Below are 19,755 nucleotides of genomic sequence, written 5' to 3'. Positions count from 1 at the left end.
AACCAAATAAGCATGCTGTGTATGTTTATAGAATTAATATTAGAGAATAACATATTAGTATTTGCTGGAGAATATTATGTACAAAGGAATGGAGTGGCCATGGCCACCCCATGTGCCTATTCTTATGCGAATCCTGTAATGGCACAGTGGGAAACCAACTTTGCCTTGACTAATGAGAGATTTAAGAGCCACATCTGCTATTACAAGCGTTTTGTGGATGACACATTTATTATTTGGAAAGGGGACAGATACACCTTTGATGAATATTTGTCATATACTGAATCCACGACTACATTTTTAAGCTTCACCATACATACCTCTATGGAACAGATTCATTTTTAGATGTAAATCTTTAGCTTGTTAATGATCAAATATATACAGAGGTCTATAGGAAAAACTGCTGGTAAAATAATTTACTCGAAAGAACTAGTATGTATCCAACTCATATTTTCAACAATATTGTAAGAGGGCAGATTTTATGTTTATCACTTTTAACGAACAATGATGACGTTCCAACTAGGCCCTCTAAAGAACTAATTAATAATTTTAAAAGTAGGGGTTACTCTACTAAAGAATGTGAATAATGTTCCAGTCTAGCAATTAATGAGAGAAGGAATAAAGGGAAACCATATTTTTCTAAGAAGGAATCACAGTGTAGTATCAAAACTGATTCAGATAAACTAGGTGGATGCAGAATGCTCTTGCCTTTTACATCTGACAATGAGCATCTTGAATGTTATTAATAAAAGGTGGCACATTCTATTAGCCAATGAGGACATAATTGTTGGTCCTCACCCTAGAGTAACTTATCAGAATTGTAAATCTATTTAAGAGGAGGATATGTTATCAAAATGTTGAGTCTAAACAGTTGATTATCTCAAGTAGACAAGGTACTTTTAGTTATAGACACTGTAACATGTGTCCATACATGGCTAGTAATGATTTGTTTACACATTCCAATACTGGGAAAGAATACAGAATCCCACACTATGCAGCTTGTTCAACACATGACTTAGTCTATTTCACCTACTGCACTATTATGTCCAAGATTCTACATAGGCAAGACTAACGGGTCCTTAAGAGAAAGAGAGTAAGGGAACATGTCTACAAAATTAATAGAGGCGATGTGTCAACTGCTACAGCTAAACATGTAGCACAGGCAGGTCAACATCATACTTTTAAGTTTTTAGTGCTTCAAGTAATAGGTGAGAATTTTAGAATGGGTGGCAATAGGAATAGAACTGAGAAAATTGAACAAAAATGGATTATTAATCTACAAACAGATAAACTATGTGGTCTCAATGATGCTGCTTCCTTGAAACCATTCTTAAGAGAAAGGCCGCTTGTCCATTACTTTTTAATAATTTTTATTAATTCTTATTGATTTGACTTATTTATTAGAAAATACATCGAACTGGGCATCTCTCTCTACCATGCTGAGATCTCAATATAGCAATTTCATTTCCATTCATTAATTCACTAAGAGACCTTGTTTTCATTTGATAAGTACCTCTTTTAATGCTGCTTTATATCTATACTTTTGCTATTGCTCCCTAATTGCTCAGTAGACTTACTTATCATCTAGTTTAATATGGCTAAATGTATGTGATATATTTGATTAAATACTGTTTTCATTGTTTTTAAACTCTATAAGGACAGTGTTATATGAGTACTGAATAAGCGCTACATTTTGGCTTTTGTTTAAGATACAAGAAAGCTTTTATTGTTATGGTCATGTGATGCCATCGTTAACGCTGATTGGCTGAGTAACTAGAAAGCCTTACAACTTTATGGAGTACCTGATGACTATTGTGAATTGAACATGGCTAGCTACATATTTTTTATATGAGAATAATTTCATTAGGTACATTTTTTCACATGAATTATAAATGATCATGATATTGCAGTTTTCTAGTAGTCAAATATGCTTTCATATAGAAATGACACCTAGCTTTCATTCAAGAGGAGGATAGATTACTTGTAAGGAAGTTTTACATTAACTAGTTTTATTTCAAAAAAACTATGAGAATTTTATTGATTATTTTCATTTTGAACAACTGTTTTAGTCATTTATTCATTTTTTTTTTTGGTGCCAACAGGTTGATACATACACAGTTTCAGAGCTCAGTTACTTTGTATTACATCTGTAACAGATAGTGTTTCTGATTGGTTTAGGATTAGTATGACTCAGTGTATTTTTCCCAGTCTATATGAATAGTACATTTGGTTGGATGGTGAGTGCCTCTAGTAAGTCTACATATGAGTTGTGAGCTTTGTGGGCCATACAGGGGACCTGTAACTGGCCAGGACATGGTAAGGAACCTTGTCTATGGAAACATGGACATGGATGAACTCCAGGGCATCATCATGTTTAACCAACCTGGAGTTGCATTTCTTGCTGATGTATATCAAGACACCTCCACTTTTAGCCTCTGTCTGTGTTGCTTGTAGAATATGGAGTTTCTTGTTTAAGCTCCTAGCAGTGAGTAGTACCACTTTTAATTTTGCTTTGATTTTTTTTTGCTATGTTGGTAGTTTTGTCAATTTAACACTGGCTCAAAAAGGCTCTAAGGGGGTGGATAAAGTTTTAGCCAATATCCAAAAGCCAAGGGGTGGAGCATTGCAGACCATCCTTGGCAATGTGGTCTGTTAACCATGTCCTCCTATGCTGTTAAATATTGGATCACCCTGGCATGACACCAGAAACAAAACAAATTATTAAGATCAACTATTTTCTGTTTATACTGTGGCATCATCCTTGGTGAAGGTAGAATGCTGCATAATGCAAGGCATGCAACTGTCTGTGACACATATTCAGAGAGATCCATAATGTTTCTTTTCATATAGTCCAGCGAGGTACATCTCAGGTAATTTACAACCACATGGACTATTACAGAATCGTATTGGTACCTGTGGTGCAGTGACTTGAGTACATGCATTGCATTGTGGATCCTAGCTCCACATAGGCAACTAACTGTTATCTTCTATCCCTTATGAGTACTAGGTACAGTGTTTGCTTGCTTATGGGATATGTTCTTGAGGTATTTGTTCTTTTTTTTTTTTAAATATTTTTATTCATTTCCAAAAAGAGGTATTTGTTCTTGAGGGATCACTGGGTGTAGGCTTATGTGTGGTATTACATGTTGCTCTTGGTATTTTAGTGATTGCTGAGGACAGGTATTTCCATTTGATATCTTATAGGTTCATAAGTAAGTACTAGGCTATCGGCCCGAGGGCCTACGTAAGCCAAGCCAACAAGGTTCCCTGGCTTACGCCACCCAAGAAAGTTATTTTCCTGTGCCACTGTTGAGCAGAGACACAGAAGTGATCCCCGGGGTGATCTTATTTCCCATCCACTCATCAAGATTTTTCTAATGAAGAACTTTGCTTGACATAGATGGGTAGCCTGTTCCAGAGTATGGGAAGTCTGTGGGACAGGAACCTCTTAGGAGGTCTTTGACATTTGGGAAGGTTTCTTTTATGTGCCTCAGCATAAGAAGGTCTGTGAGTATGGTGAGTGGTATGTGTGAAGGATCTAGTATATGTGTTCTTGACATCCTTGTTTATAAGCAAGATTTTTACTTGCAAGGAGGTTATGTATGTATATCTCTCCTATACTGTGTTAGTTTCTTTTTAAGGATTAAAAGGTTGTCTGAGTACATGAGCAATTGCTACATTGTCTCATAATGACCATATCTACCAAGCCGGTCACAGAGACATTAGGAAATTACATATCCACATTGTCAGCACCTGTATTAGGGTTGGGCTATTATGGTTTAGGGACTTGGTTTTACAGAGGTCACCTGAGTGGTGTCTAGGGTTAAAGTTAAATGTTAGATAGTGCTATGATTTGGAATTACTGTTGTTCAATGCACTAACTAGCTGCTGTACACTTAGCTTCGTGCAAAGTCTTTCTGTGTTATAGGTTAAATTCCTAAGTACTAGCTTTATAGGTACATTTTGCAAACTGTTTGCTATTACACAGGGCATGGCTCATCCTCTGCATGGTGAGCAGCTCTAAGCATATGTATAATCAAAGTCCAGGAAGCTGCAAGATGAGATGGATAGAAAGTGTGAGGATCCAGAATTACATGTAATTTGTTTTATTGTTTTCTTCATGTGGAGAGTGGTAGCAGATACACCTCTATTTGTTAAAGGGAACACAAAAATTAGATAATTTAGTTACTTGTGTGCAGAAGAATGAGTGAAATGGCTACAGAAATAGATCTTATGATGCAGGTCCCAAAAATGAAGTACAGAGTAAGCTTAGTTATGATTTTTCTATCAAATTAGTATAAGAAACTAAGCATTTCAATACAACCAACATCTGGTACTCACTCCATACAGATCCAGGTATGAAGTGAAATATATTTTCTTGACACACACACACACACACACACACACACACACACACACACACACACACACACACACACACACACAATGCCCTATTAAGGACGTGAACAGATGAAATCAGACGAATTCTGCTGTCACGATCCAAGGTAAGCCTAAATTCAGATTAAACAAAGGATGAATTACTCCAAGAAAAAAAGAGTGAAATTAAAATAATGTTTATGTGATGTTTAATAAATATTTGTGTTTCTCATAATTTTACATTGAGAAGATAGTTCTTGTGGTTCTCTTATGAAGAAGTTGTCTGGCATCCCATGACTGATCTCAGGAACTGAATCTGTGGAACACAGTGATTAGTTGTTGAGAGAGAAGGAATTAGAAAACTGCTGCTTGAACCTCTTGCTTACTGCAATGTACTCTTGCCTCTAAGCTATTTAGCCATGGAAAAAATAAACCCCAAAAGTCTATAAGGGCATTTAAGGTGTAATTGTGTAAGTACACTTTCCATAACAATAGAAGTTTGAATGATCACTAAAGCAGTAGTTTTAGCTACAGGAGTTATAGTCTGCCAAAGATATAACAGCCAGGTGGCTTCCAAAGCTTCAGTGCACCTTCCATGCACCCAAACTATCAGTCAACTGGAGTTGAGCTGACTAAAAAGACATTTTTGGATGCCAAGTCCTTTAGAGTTTTAAAATAACTTTTTTGAAGAGGAAAGTATTATAAAAAATGACATTTTTTAAATTGATGTTTTTTGTTTTCCCCAAAGGGAATTTATCTGTCCAACAAAGAAACAATGCAAGCCAACTGTCACTCCTCAAACTACTCAGATGAGTGTACTCTTTGGCAGCACAAAATCTCTGAAGTATTTGCTCCCAAACCTGTCATTTTACTACACTCAGCTTGAGCTAACTGATGGTTTGGGTGCATGGAAAGCAGACTGAAGTTTTTTGAAAGCTGGCCAGCTGTTATATCCTTTTCAGGATATAACCTATATAGCTAAGCCTACTTCAGTGATCAGTATGAAGAACATTGTGTTACTTTGGGAACCAGGTAATTTGAATATAGCATATATTAAATCTAGATGTCTGCTAACTGTTAATGCTATTGCAGATGCCCCCACTGGTGCACAGACTGCATCAAAGAGACATGTCACACTGATTCACTCTTCATTTGTATTAGTGCTTTTTTCTTCTTTTTGCACTGATATGAATGTTTGATGAAGCTTTCCCAAAATTCTAAATGGAAAAATCTGCATGTAGGTCAGACAATTTACTGATCTCAGTACAAGATTGGCTTGCAGAGTAGTAAAGACTTTTCCTGAACTTATTTATTTAACATTTGTTTAACAGGAAAGTCTGACTGGAACACAGCCCATTTTCAGCAGAGATCCGGGGAGAAACACTCCAGATGCATGTCACTGGAATGTGGGAGGAAACTGGAGCACCCAACAAAAACCCACACGAATGCAGGCTCCACACAGAAGACATCTCTGCCAAGAATCAAACCAGAAAACCTTTTGCTGTAAGGTGACAGTAATAACCACTGCACCGCACCACACTAACTCTGCATTGTCTGTTAGATGGCATTGCCGTAGTATCCAGAAGTAAAAATCACCTGAGGAGAGAATAACAATGGTGTGGATTTTGTGTATACGGAACTGAACAATGATTTTTCTTGTACCACATTCACAGAAATTCTGATAATCCACTGTAATGAATTTGAGAAGGTTTGGACATGTGGTGGTGACTCCAAGGACTGTGACTCATTGTCACTAACATCTCCAGTACCAATTTTATAGTGGCAGAAATTGACATCTCCTTTTAGGTTGGTTTTCGTCACTGCCTAAGGTATAAGAGAAAAGTGTTTACGTGATCTTTGAATGTAGATAAGAGAGCATACCTCTCAACTGTACAGATTTATACAGAATGCCCATATTTTGCCTCATATTTATGGTCTCTCCCTTGTTAAATGTGTGATTTTCTGGGAAATCACAGAGAACTGCCCACTAAATAATAATATACATTTAAGTTTCAGACTTCATATCTTTAAGAAAATGCATGCTAACACAAATCCTATTATTCTAGCAAGTGTCTAAATTTGTTAAGAGCAATATTTAAAATCTGTCCATATTTTTGGGCATTTGTCCCCCCATCATTTTAGGCTTTGTCCAGATTTCTTGTGCTAATAGGTTGAGATGTATGTAAAAAAAAGGAGATTTCTTCTGAAAATCAATGTTTTAACAGAGTATTCTGAAATTTGCAATGCTACATTTGAATATCTAACAATATGACATTTAAGTAAAATAAGTGGTAGATAAAACTGGTGTAGCTGAATAAAAATGGTGATCTAAACCATTTAACATTCCCAATGTGGTAGTCACTTTTGCAATGCTGCTTTCATTGACTGACTTAGATGAAATGACAGGAAGAATAGGAGAAATGTGGCCTGCTCCCCATCTGCTGAAAATACAGATGTTGATAAATGTCATCCAAGAAGATGAAATAAAGTCAATGGTATGAAAACATGACCAAAAGATCAGTGAAGGGGACACACCAATTCATAACAATTTTACCTGCTTTATGAGTTTTTCTGAAAGTAATTTACATTAATGCAGAGTAACATTGTGGAAATGCAGAATTAAGTAACTGTATAACCCATGGGCTAAAAATACCATGGTGCAATTGGTAGGAAAAAAACAGAGGTGTTTTATGAAGCTGCACCTTAATGTATTACCTTCAGTGCAGTCAGTGGTGGTCACTCACAAGCAGTGAGTGTGAAGAAAGCTTTGTTGAAATCTTAAGGCAGGTCAATATAAATTATTTCTGCTGTACTTGCTAGCGATATACAGGAACGGTGGCAAGTATGCAGTCAAACAGTAACATTTATTTACAAGTTTTAAGTGCTTTTCGTCAGCCCAAACAGCTGACTTCCTCAGAAAAGTTTCATACTTGCCACCGTTCCTGTTTGTTATTTTACTAGTTGGCTTGCCAGTTTGTTTCGTTTTGCTAGCGATATACCTTGAAAAATATGAAGATTAATACATGAAATGGTATTTTATAATTATATACAATCTCATACCTCCTGTTGCTCTCCTTCTTCTTCCTGCATGTGTTTTTGGAAGAAGTCCCAGCAGCTGATGGATCTGGTTTCTTTCCTCTACGGCTTCTACTTCAGTTCCTTTTACTATAGTGCCAGAATTATGCAGTGAGAATACTTCTGGGTCAATACATTCATAGCTGCAAATTAAAATGGATGACATATATCTAATCACTCACAAAAAATAGCAAACATTTAAGCCACAAGTCTTTCTTCATAACTGTAATAATTTTATTAAGAATGTATTCATAAACAAAAGTTGTACTTACCGTAATAACACAGCTGGATATGCAGGTGTATGCTTGATGACCATTAGGACTGAAATCACAGGGTTTCAATCAGCTCCGCATAAAAAAAAACTCGCACTCTAGCTTTCTCTGCAGATTTCTAGTATGCCATTCAAAAAACAAAGCACTACACCAACAAACATAATTTGTAATCAATAAAAAACAACCAATAAATCCGCAAACCAACAAGAGGCATGGGGGGAAGGGTGATGGCATGGTTGACAAGTACAGACTTGGTCATCCACATCTATTGATATGGTAAGTACATAACTTCTACATCTGGAATGAGGAAGTCCATCTCCATCAACAAGTCCCAAGCTTATCAGTATGTCTGGTCATCATGAGAAGACTGAGGCTCTGAGGAAAGACCAAGACCTAGACATCATATCCAGATTGCAGAGTCTGTGAAAATATTCAAAGAAGCCTAAGTGACATCTGTGTAGACATCATTTACGAATGCATTCCTGAAAAAAAATGGCTGAGATGTGGCTACTGCTCTAGCAGAATGTGCACAACAGGTGATGGTTTATTATATTTTTCAAAGCATAATTTTATATGGCCAGTAACAAGCAAATTTCAGAAAGTTTGATTCCCAATCTTTTGTTAGAAAATGAGATAAATAATCATGAATCTTCTTCTCTGTTAGAATAGTTAAGAAGAAATACAGGCAAATTAATTAAGTCTTTAAGGTTTGCGTCAGTTGCTACCTTAAGCATAAGACAGTACACTTTGTCTTTTTGGAAGATCCACTAGATAAGACTGACACATAATGCCTGCAGTTCAGAAAGTAATGGCCACTAGAACTAATAATCAGTAGTATCTTCCAAGATGGGTTCTATATATTAGCCTTAAAAAAGAAGTTATGTCTTACCATAAAGAGCCATCTGTGTTGTTCATCTTCTTTCATTCATCACTAATGGGTTCGGTTCTGAGCCCTCGGAACCAAGTCAGCCTTTTTACCAATCTCACGACAGCCAAAAAACTCTCAAGCTAAGTCTCTACCCAGAATACCCTTCTCCCTGTTACTTCAGATTGAGTTTGCTAAAGGAAAGGAAGTAAAGCCAAGGCCATTTCTGCACAAATACCCTAAAGCACCATTTAGACCCAAAGCATCCCCTAGGAGCCTTTGAAGGGGGAAGGAGGGTGGGATGTGATGAATCAAAGAAGATGAACAACACAGATGGAACATTATGGTAAGACATAATTTCTTTATCTGATGTTGTAATTCTTCTTTCCATTCATCACTGATGGAATCCCAAGCTACCTTGAGGTCCATGGGTGGCCCTTATGGAAGAACATTCCTGAGTACCATTGAGCTGAGGCAGCTCTCTCTCTGGAGACCAATTCCAATTTGTAATGATTGATAAAGGTATGAGGCTTAGCCCAAGTAGATGCTGCGCAGATGTCATCCATGGAAGCCCTTAAATGGAATGCTATAGATGTTACTATAGATCTAGTGGAGTGAACTTTAACTTTTGGCATAGGTTCATTATTGAGGGAATAGATGAAACATATGCAGTCCCTTAGCCATCTTGATAATGTAACCTTGGAAACAGCCTCTCCCATTCTGGGCCCAGAAAAGGAGATGAAAAGCTGTTCAGATTTACGGATAGGTTTGGCCCTGTCTAGGTAAAGTCTCAATTGTCTATGCATGTCTAAGGAGTGAAGGCAATACTCTCCTCTACTGGCAAAATTAGGAAAGAACACTAGTAGATCAATGGTCTGGTTAATGGAGAATTCAGAAACAACTTTAGGAAGAAAGAATGGATTCGTCCAAAGTGATACTCTGTCTTTATGAAAGACCAGATAGGGCCTCTTGATACACAATGCCTGCAGCTCAGAGACTCTTCTGGCAGAGGTAATGGCTACCATGAAAAAAGGATTTCCAAGACAAAAACTTTAGGTCACAATTTGCGGCAGGTTCAAAAGGTTTTTGAGTCAAAGACTGAAGGACTAGAGTGAGGTTCCATGGTTCCATGGGCTGTCTGACAGGAGGCCTGATATAAGAGTTTCCCTTGAGGAAAGCCTTGCAAAGGCGTAAAGAGATAAGAGGGGTGCCATCTATACCATTGTGGAAATTAGAAATTGCCGCCAGATGTACTCGTACCATAGAGGCAGAGGCTCCATTATCAAAAAAACTTAGCCAAGTAATAAAGCACTGCAGTAACTGGAGCCAAATACGGGTCTAGCATGTTATCCTTGGACCAGATGGAGAACCTTTTCCATTTATCCTGATATAGTCTTCTGGTGGCTGGTTTGTGAGAGGACAGAATGATGTCTCAAACAGGCGAGGAGAGATTAACTTGCCTGGTGACTAGTGGAAGTGGAGAAACCAAGCTGTCAGCTTGATACTGGACAGATTTGGGTGACTCAACCTTGGGGGTGAGTAATCAGATCTAGTAGAGGGTCCAGAATCCACAGCAAGCATACTAGGTGAGGCTGAAGGAAGGGGAACTAAACTTGTTGAGGCCAGAATGGGGCTTTGAGGATCACCTTGCATCTCAACCGAAGAGCTTTCTTTAAAAATTGTGGGATCAGAGGGATGGGAGGATAAGTGTAAAGAAGTCCCATGGGCCAATCATGGACCAGAGTGTCCCTCGGTGACTCCACCTCCGGGCAAAGTAGGACGAAATAACTGCTGCACTTGTTTGATGGGAGGCGAAAAGATCACAGCAAGGCTGGCCCCAGTGGATGAAGATTACTGATGCCATCTCGGGGTTGAGGAACCACTCATAAGGCATGAGGATGCATCTGCTCAGTTTGTCTGCAATCATGCTGGAGCTCCCCGGGATATGCGTTGATCAGAAAGCGGTTGGAAGCTATCGCCCACTGCCAAATTCTCATGGCTTCTCGACGTAGGGGGCAGGACTTGGTTCCTCCTTGCTTGTTGATATACCAGACCACTGACATTTTGTCTGATTGAATTGCAATTGTTCCAGAAGGGAGAGCCGAATGGAAGGCCTGCAATGCTAACAGCACAACTCTCAGTTCCAGAACACTGATATGCAGGTGGGCCTCTGAGGAGGACCATGTGCCTTGGACAGTCTTTCCCTGGAAATGGCCCCCCCACCTGATCAGAGAAGCATCCGTGGTCACAATGGCTGTGGACTGAGGAGATTGAAATGGACGACTCCAAAGTTCTGCATCTGGCCTCATCCACCAAAGCAGGTCCTGTTTGCAGGAGTTGGTTATTCGAATCTGGTAACCGAGGGGGTGATAGTTTGGGAGCCATTGACACAGAAGGAGCCATTGCAAAATCCGCATATATAGCTTTGCTAGAGGCACTATTGGGATTGATGCTGCCATAGAACCTAGGGCTTGAAGAACTTCCTTTGCAGAGACTGTTATTTGAGAGAGTATCATTCGGAGTTGAAGTCTCAATCGATGGAGTCTGTGAATTGGGAGTGATACCAGACAGGACTGAGTACTGAACACTGTTCCAATGAACTCTTTTTGTTGTGTAGGGGTAAGGTTTGATTTCTCCCAATGTATCGTTATTCCCAACAATTTTGCCAGAGAGAGAGTATAATGCAGTGCTGTTACCAGAAGATGCTTGGTGGGGGTGGTGAGGAGCCACTCATCTAGATATGGAAACACCCGGAATCCTTGTAGCTCAAGTGAGCTTTTACTACTGCCATGCATTTCGTGAATACTCTGGGGGCTGTAGACAGACCGAACGGCAGGGCACAAAATTGATAATGACTGGCTCCTAGCTAGAAACGAAGCAGACTCCTGGAGTGTTTGTCCACCTTGGATGTGGTAATACACATCCAGGAGATCTATAGAGCATATCCAATTGCCTTCTCTTAAAAAGGGGAGAATGGACTGAACTGTGACCATCTGGAATATGGTTTCGGTGACAGACTTGTTTAAGCTGCTGAGATCTAAAACGGGTCTCCAGTCCCCTGTCTTTTTTGGCACCAAAAAGAATCTCGAGTAAGATCCAGATCCACGCTGGTCTGGTGGGACTGGTTGGATAACTCTTTTTTGAGACAGCTTTATAATCTCTGAAGCTGCTTCTTCCCTTTGACTGGGTGGAATGTCAGGAAGTTTTCTTGGAAAATTTGGCTGACAAGAAAGTGGAATGGTGTAACCTCTGGTGATAATGCTCTGCACCCAATGATCGGTGGTAATGGATTGCCAGGCAGCTTGGTGCAGAGAGAAATGACCCCTGACTGCTTCCAGAGGTAAGCAATCGGGCTGCTCCTCAGGAGAGTTGATAAGGCTGTCCAGAGAAAGAGTCTCTGGAGCCTTGGTTACGAGGACCCCCTCTGCCTTTTTAGGGACATCTTCCGGAATTGTTACCCCCTCTGCCTCTGGGGGTATCATCACCACATGTGGCACAGAAAGGACCCTGAGATTTCTTATGCCACATTTTTCCACTCCCCTGATTCCTGGAGAAGGTACGTTCAGGGTTGGAAAACTATAGGCTTATGGCAGACAGGGTTTTTCCATCTTGCTCGCACCTGGCTAGCATGTCCTTCACTTTGGAGCCAAAAAGGGATGAAGCTTCGATGGGAGCCTTCAGAAAGGAAGACTTGAAGGGATCCGTGAAGTCACATATGCGCATCTAGGCATGACACCTCATAACAATGCCTAAACCCGCTGCTCTAGCCACCCCTTCAGTCGCATGCGACAGCAACCTCATGGATGAGTTGGATATTGATTCCATGGTTGCAAGTTGCGATGCCACTTTGTTCGGAGATCAAGTCCCTCTGGAGCCTTGTAAAATGTGCCAAATAATGCAGGGACCATGTAGCAAAGGTCCCTGATGCAAAAACACACTTCCCAAGTCTGTACACTGCCCAAGACTCCCTGTTGGGTGGGTGGACACTGGGACTTTCCTCAGCCAAGTCCTTTTTCGTGGCCACGGCCACCACCATGGCATCATCTGGAAACCCTTTACACCAATGCAGGTTATCCTCGGGAGGGGAAAGAATTTTGTCTGGTCTCCGAGGGATCGCCTCAATGGAATTTGGGTTCTTCCAAGCATGCTGCATGATGAGCTGGATGAGCTTGTCACCAGGCGGGGTCACCCAAGAAGTAGAAGTTCGGGTGCAAAAAGCCTGCAGGAACACGGACTTCTCAGATGAAGAGTTGAAGGCCTCCAGTCACCTCTCTGCTTTAACATTTCCAGGATGTCTCTGAAGGAGACATCATCAAGAGGTGACCGTGGGGACCCTTCACCATCATCTTAATCCGTATCTTCCATTAAGGACTCCTCGGACGAGTCCATGTGCTTCCTCTTGCATGTCTTCTTTCGAGGGGGCTCCTCAGTGGAGGTCTCTGAGGAGGACTTGGAAGAGCAGGTATCCTGAACAGGGGTGTCCTGTGGCTTCCCTGCCCAGTGTCCCAGGGTGGGTGGTCTGTGACAGCTGTAGCTCAGGGGGTAAAAACTGGGGTTCCAACATCAAAGGAGTGCTGCCAGAAGCAACAGCCCTCTCCATCGCGCGGAAGGCAGGCCCACCCAAAGAGGGATGGGAGCCTGGAACAGAGAAAGACAACCCTCAGGACCAGGACCACACCCTGCTCCGATGAACCCTCTTCCACGGATGGAGCCTCAAGCAGGATTGGCACGGACGCTGCTATTGGCACTGAGGATGGAACTGAGGAGAGAGGTGGATCCGTACCCCAGGCTGATGCTCCCATCCCCCAATCCCCAGATTGAGGAAGGACCGGTTCAGTGGGAACAGAAGACCAAAGAGACAAACTCAGGGCTGGAGTGAGATGCACCGTAGGCACCGAGGTGATGGGTTCCAAGAAGGATGTCAGAGCAGAAGGCTTCGGAACCGAGATGGTCGATGGAGGAGTGTAAGATGGAGTCCGTGGATAAGACAACCCAAATCCTGCAGGTGGATGGGTCTTAAAAAGTGAGGGAATCCGCCTGGCTAACAACAGCTGGTGTACAAGATGCACTACATCGTGTTCCGAAAGGCTCCTGGTGGATCTAGTGGATACTCTGGATGAGGAGTCAGGACTTTCAATGAAGGGGCTATACGCTTGGCCCAGAAATGGATCTACGGAGGGGGAGTATCGGGTCTGTGGTGCAAGGTCTGCCGGCACAGAAGTCCTAGTTTCGAGACCAGAAGGGGTCAAATCCAGTGAGGTCAGTACAACGCTCTGTGCCGAAGAGGCACTTGGAGCCAAAACAATCGGTTCAAAAATAGAAACTAATGGCATAGTCAAAGGTGTGCCCTGAGCTGAAGTGGCCCCAGGTTCTGAAGTTGAAATAGGTGTCGTAAGGTCTATGATCGGTGCTGGAGGCAGGACCAGTGCCAAAACAGGAGCCTGTATCAAAGGTTTTGAGATGGTCAGAGCCAAAGAAGATGGAGCTGAAGAAGAAGATTTATGCTCCAAAGATATCTTTGGGACCTTTGATTTCCCAGGCTTGCTCTGATCACCCGATGGTGAAGAAGGAAGAGAGTGGGATCTCTTTTTGTCCTTAGAAGGAGGGGTTGAGATCTCCATCGCAGAAATCGCCTCTGAGAAGAAAGACTTGAGTAACCCTTTCAACTATAATAAAGTCAACTACATTCAAAAAAGTCACAAATATAACAATTCACTGGTATGGAGAGAAAGGAAGGGAAACACCTGAATAAAATCAAAGCTAATAGGTTAAACAGGAGAGACAATACCAACTATGATACTAAAGAAATACCACAAGGGTAAGGGAGGAAAGGCCGTATCAACAATGGTACTTGAAAGTTTACCAACGGTAACAATGGGTAGAGAGGAAAAACAAAGTTAGACAGAAGAAAAGATACTGGCAATATGAATCACTTAATAAAATATGAAGATATCCAACATTTTTCACACAAATATCAAAAAAGTTCCACTTAGATGAGAGCTTGGCTGAAACGAGGCTTTATGTCTATGCGGCAAATGAGATCTGAGGTAGCAGGAAGAAGGGCAGTCTGGGTAGAGACTTAGCTTGAGAGTTTTTTGGCTGGCGTGAGCTTGGTAAAAAGGCCGACTCAGTTCTGAAGGCCTGAAAATGAACCCATCAGTTATGAATGGAAAGAAGATTAACAACATCAGATAGTAGGTTTAAGAAAATGTACAAGTAGCATTTTAAACATGAAATACAAATGATATGGAAAAGGTGGCTGTATCTGTGATTTGCCTGTGCTGAAAACATTGCAAGCTTTTAAAGATGCAAGGGATGAATACATACATACATACATACAAATATTTCAAGCACGGGAATTAATGCCCTTCTAGCTTGCCAATATAACAAAACACTTGTTCCCATAATAAGTATCTAGGCTGTTCTTAAAAATATCTAAACTAGTACTTGCTTTAATGTAATTTGGTAGTCTGTTCCACTCTGTCAGAGAACTAATTAGCACACTTCTCATTCCTATAGAATTTTCTACATAGGTTGTCTGATGATTCTCTAGTACTTTTTGATAATTCCTAAACATTCCCAGAGGTAGCTGTCTCTAAATGCCCTATATACCTGAATCCCCTTAGATATCTGTAAGAGACACTGTACAAGTTCAGATATTTTAGTCTTTCATAATAACTTACATTTTCACATCCATGGATGCCCTTGGTATATTTCCCCTGTACTCTTTCCAGTTTACTCATGCATGTTTTCTTATAGGGTTTCCATATTGTTATTCCATATTCAAGTTTGGATCTAATGTAACTAACAAACATTGACTTCATTATTTTTGATTTCCTAGACTTTATAAATCTTTTTATATAACCTATAGTTCTATAACTATCATTAACCAATTGGTTGATATTATTAGAAAAACTCATAGCTGAATCTACCCATATACCCAGGTCCTTAAATGAGTCTACAGTTTCAATCACTATGTGTTGTATTAAATATTCACCTTTCAATTTATGTCTCCCAAATCACATATGTAGTTTTTGATGTATTGATCAGCATATTATTCTCCTGTGCCAAAATGGTAAATTTAGTCAAGTTATTTTGCAGACATGCCTCATCTGTAACACATGTAACCAGTTTATCCAATTTCAGGTCATCTGCATATAGACTGTAGAACACCTCAAATGAAAAGGTTAGGTCTGAAAGATACAATCCAAACAAGTAAGAGCCTAGGACAGAGCCCTGTGGGCACCCAGACTGCAACCAATGATTTCACCTGTCCAGTTGCTGTATGATACATCCCATGTCCTATTTGTAAGCCATGCAGTTATCGATCTTATCAAGAGTACATCAATTCTTAGTTGTACTAATTTCTTGATCAGTGTTTTATGTATGACCCTGTCAAATGCTGAAGTTAAATCTATATAAATTACATCACAGCACAATTTTTCATTCATAGCTGTTATTATATTGTTATACATCATGTTACAGGTGGTAATAGATCTGCTTTCAACATACGCATGCTGATATATGGTTTCAAGTCCCAAGCTATCCAGTTCTGACAATAACTTATTAAATATTACTTTTTCCATTATTTTTCCACAACATAATATAGTTTTTTATGTTAAACTTATCATAAAAGCAGATGTTCCAGTAATCACTACTGCTGCAGCCTTAGCTATATGGGTTATATCCTACCAAGCATATAACAGCCAGAAAGCTTCAGGGCACCTTCCATGTGCCTAAACTGTCAGGCAGCTTGGGATGAGCTGACTAAAAGATAAGTCTGAGCATGGAGCCCTTCAGAGCTTTCCTGACAGCAGCTAGAGGAAGGCTGAGCCCTGAAAGGATAATGCTAGGGACAACAAAAAATAAATGTCCATACCCTGGCATTAAAAAACACACCAATAAACAAGAGGGATGGAGGGACTGAGGGGCTACTGCAGTAGTAATCATTCGAACATCTACTGTTACTGCACATTTAACTTACAGAAGTAGTATGTTTATCATACTGATCATCGCTGCAGTAGTCTTAGCTATGTGGGTGGATTAACCTAGGTAACTACATTTGGGAGGTGGAAGGAGAAGAGTCTAAGAGCCCACGGAGAATGGTCTAAGCAAAGCTTGATCTGGACCTATGGAAGGACTCAAGCTTATATTGCTTTTAAAAAGTTGGTATAGAGGATCAAGTAGCAGCTTTTAAAATACTTCTAAATGCCAACCTTTTCTAAAACACCATAGATGAAGCCAAGGCCCTGGTAGAGTGGCCTTGACCTTGCCTGGCATAATTTTGTTATGGTGAGTGTAACAAAAAGAAACAGCCTTAGACAACCATTTGGAAATAATCTGTTTGGAAGCAGGTTATCCCTTCTTATCTTCACGAGAAATGAACAATTGATCTGAAGATCTGAAAATTTAGTTGTCAAAATAGTACCCGTTTTTTTTTTTTTTTTATAGAATTGCACTGTTCAGCAGTGCTTTTTTTTACTCATTTTAAACATAATATAAATAACATTTGTTTACATTTTAAGTAAGAAACTAATTAATTAGTTAACTATGTATAATATTTACATTTAGCCTGTCATAAATAGATTTAAGATAGTAACAAAATTATAAATTAGATAATGATCATGACACTCAGAATATATATCATCAAGAAGAGACTGATTCCAGTTGTACGGTTTCAATCAGTGACAAAACCTTGGCTTAGGACATGTTCTTAGTTCTTTGATTTTAGTCTCCATTAATGCTGTTGTCTTCAGTAGAGATAGGAAGTCCTCCATGTTAGGTGCTGTGTTAGAGTTCCATTTCCTAGTTATACATTTCCTTGCTATTGCTAGCAATGTCCATAGTAAATATAAGTTTGTTTATTCATTGGAGGACCTTCATTTATATTCAATAACATTAAATAAAGCTTTAGTCATGACAAATTAATCTAAATACTGCTTGTAAAAAATTATTAATATCGTTCCAATATTCTTTAATATCCATACATTTTTTTATTTTATTTTTATTTTACATTTGTTGACTGGACTAGTCTAACTGGATACATGTTCATTTTCAGTAGAGGCCCGGGGAGAAAAGCTCCAAGACAGATACAAAATACAATATAGAATGTTGCAACAGTCCAATCTTAAACAGCTGTTAATACAAAATACAGTACTCATCGTGAGCATAACACAAACAGTAATAAGTAATATACAAGAGATGTTACTATATACATATATTTAAATTGCCATAACATGGTCTTTTGGTTCTTTAAGGATAAGTCTATAAAGGTGAAGAGTATTCATTAGTGTAAAGGAAGTAAGTTAGTCAGGGTTAGTACAGGGGCATAATCAATGTGTATTGAGGAATAGTTTTAGATTCTGTTTAAAAAGTGTTAATGAAGACAGAGATATGAGTTCAGTGGGTAAAAGATTCCAGTGCTTTCCAAAAGTATTAGAGAACAGTGAGTCTTCTGCCAAGTTGTTGGATCTGCAAGTATTGATAAGCAGTTTGTTTGAGGAGCGTAAATTCTTAAGACTATTGTAAGGGGTTATGAGGCTAGTGAGTATTGGAGTGTTGGTGGGTTGATATAGGGTCTTATGGGCTATAGCAAGCTGGTGAAATTGAAGCTGGTTTAGAAATTCTAGCCATCCTAGTTGCTTTATATTAAGACAGTGATGAGTTCTAAAAGGAGAGGCAGTTGCAAATCTAGCAATATTATTATAGGGGAATGCCAGTTTGTTGAGGTTGTTTTTTGAGAGATTAGTGTATATAGGTGAAGCATAGAGTAGAGTGGAGATTAAGTGAGTTCTGGCTATAGTGGTCCTGGCTACTGGTGTAAGAAAGGGTTTGATTCTATAGATGGACCCCAATTTTTTGTTGACTGTTTTTACTGTGTTGTTTATATGAGTATCGAAGTACAGTCATAAAAAATATGAGACCAATCTGCTTTAGATGACCTCAGACATCTCCAACATAATCCATTACTGGAAGACTTAATTTTTGAAATTTTATCAGGGGTTAGAAAGGATCTATACAGAAATTTGCAATTAGATATTCAGCAATATTGAGAGTAAGGTATTAGCTTAACTGATAGTAACATGTTTGATTTATTTTCAGATGATAAAGAAATCAGTATTCTTTTAGTAATGTATTGCCAATAACTTATTTTAAGGATTGTTTTATAATTTTTATTATGTTGTATAAGTATGATATTTCTTTATTCATATTAACATTATTGTATATTATTCCAAACAGTCCATTTATAAAGTCCATTTATAAATGTTGGCATATTTTTAAATGATGAAGTATTTGTTATTCTGCATAAATCTTTAGAATATGATAATACATTTTGTAGAAGTAGCCAGCCCTGAGAAGTTGATCTAAATTTTGATGATAAATATTGTGCATCTAGGTCTTGCTGATTTTTTATGCAGTGTTGCCAGCATATTACATTTTTTTGTTCCTAGGAAGTAAAAATCTCTTTGTGTAACTTATCAGGAAAATCCTTTGTAATGCAGAAAGGTATTAAATATGTGAACCAAAACTTTATGTCTATATTCATATTAACAAATGTTCTGAAAACATCAAAATGATGATTAATTAAGTTTAATTTAGTAAGTTTTGTTGTGTTATATTGAATGTTTAAATACACTGAGTACCATATCTTATTATTTTTATCCTTAACTAATCAATTTTTGACAATTTGTTTTCATTTGTTATTATGATTGAATGCATCAATTTCCAATTGGATGTGTGATTAGGATTTATCCAGTTTATCACCGTTTTGAGTATGGAAGCTCTTTTATAAGATTTAATATCTGGGAAATTTAGCCCTCCTTGATCCCATTGTCTTATATGATGTGAGAAAGCAATTCTATTTATTTTAGCGTACCATAGAAATCTTAACAATATTGAATTTATTTCCTTTATAAAGCATTTCTCAGGTAATAACAAGACAGCTTGTGCTACATACAGAATTTTAGGAAGTAGTACCATTTTTTATTAATTGTAATCTGTTTTTGAATTATATACATATATTATTCCATTTATTCACCATATTATTGATTGAGGCAATAACCTTTTTTATAGTTGACATTTAAAATCGCTTTTATATTTTCACACAAAATAATCCCCAAATAGTTTAGGGTGGATACTTGTTCGCCAATAATGTGATTCCCATCTATT

The 19,755-nt window shown here is 38.8% G+C and overlaps 1 protein-coding gene across 1 annotated transcript in view; it reads right to left on the bottom strand.

Moving 5' to 3' along the window:
- Positions 1 to 19,755, bottom strand: part of CFAP54 (cilia and flagella associated protein 54) — a 2,749,537-nt gene that overhangs the window by 1,167,262 nt on the left and 1,562,520 nt on the right. Inside the window, exon 39 of the mRNA XM_044087198.1 lies at positions 7,435 to 7,592. Within this exon, the coding sequence (XP_043943133.1) occupies positions 7,435 to 7,592 (158 nt within the window). The remainder of the gene's footprint in view (positions 1 to 7,434; positions 7,593 to 19,755) is intronic.

This window comes from Protopterus annectens, chromosome 11.part0 (genome assembly GCF_019279795.1).
Source record: "Protopterus annectens isolate FY-2018-M chromosome 11.part0, PAN1.0, whole genome shotgun sequence".
In the NCBI taxonomy this organism is placed as follows: Eukaryota; Metazoa; Chordata; order Ceratodontiformes; family Protopteridae; genus Protopterus; species Protopterus annectens.
This window is presented reverse-complemented; position numbering and strand designations above follow the sequence as displayed.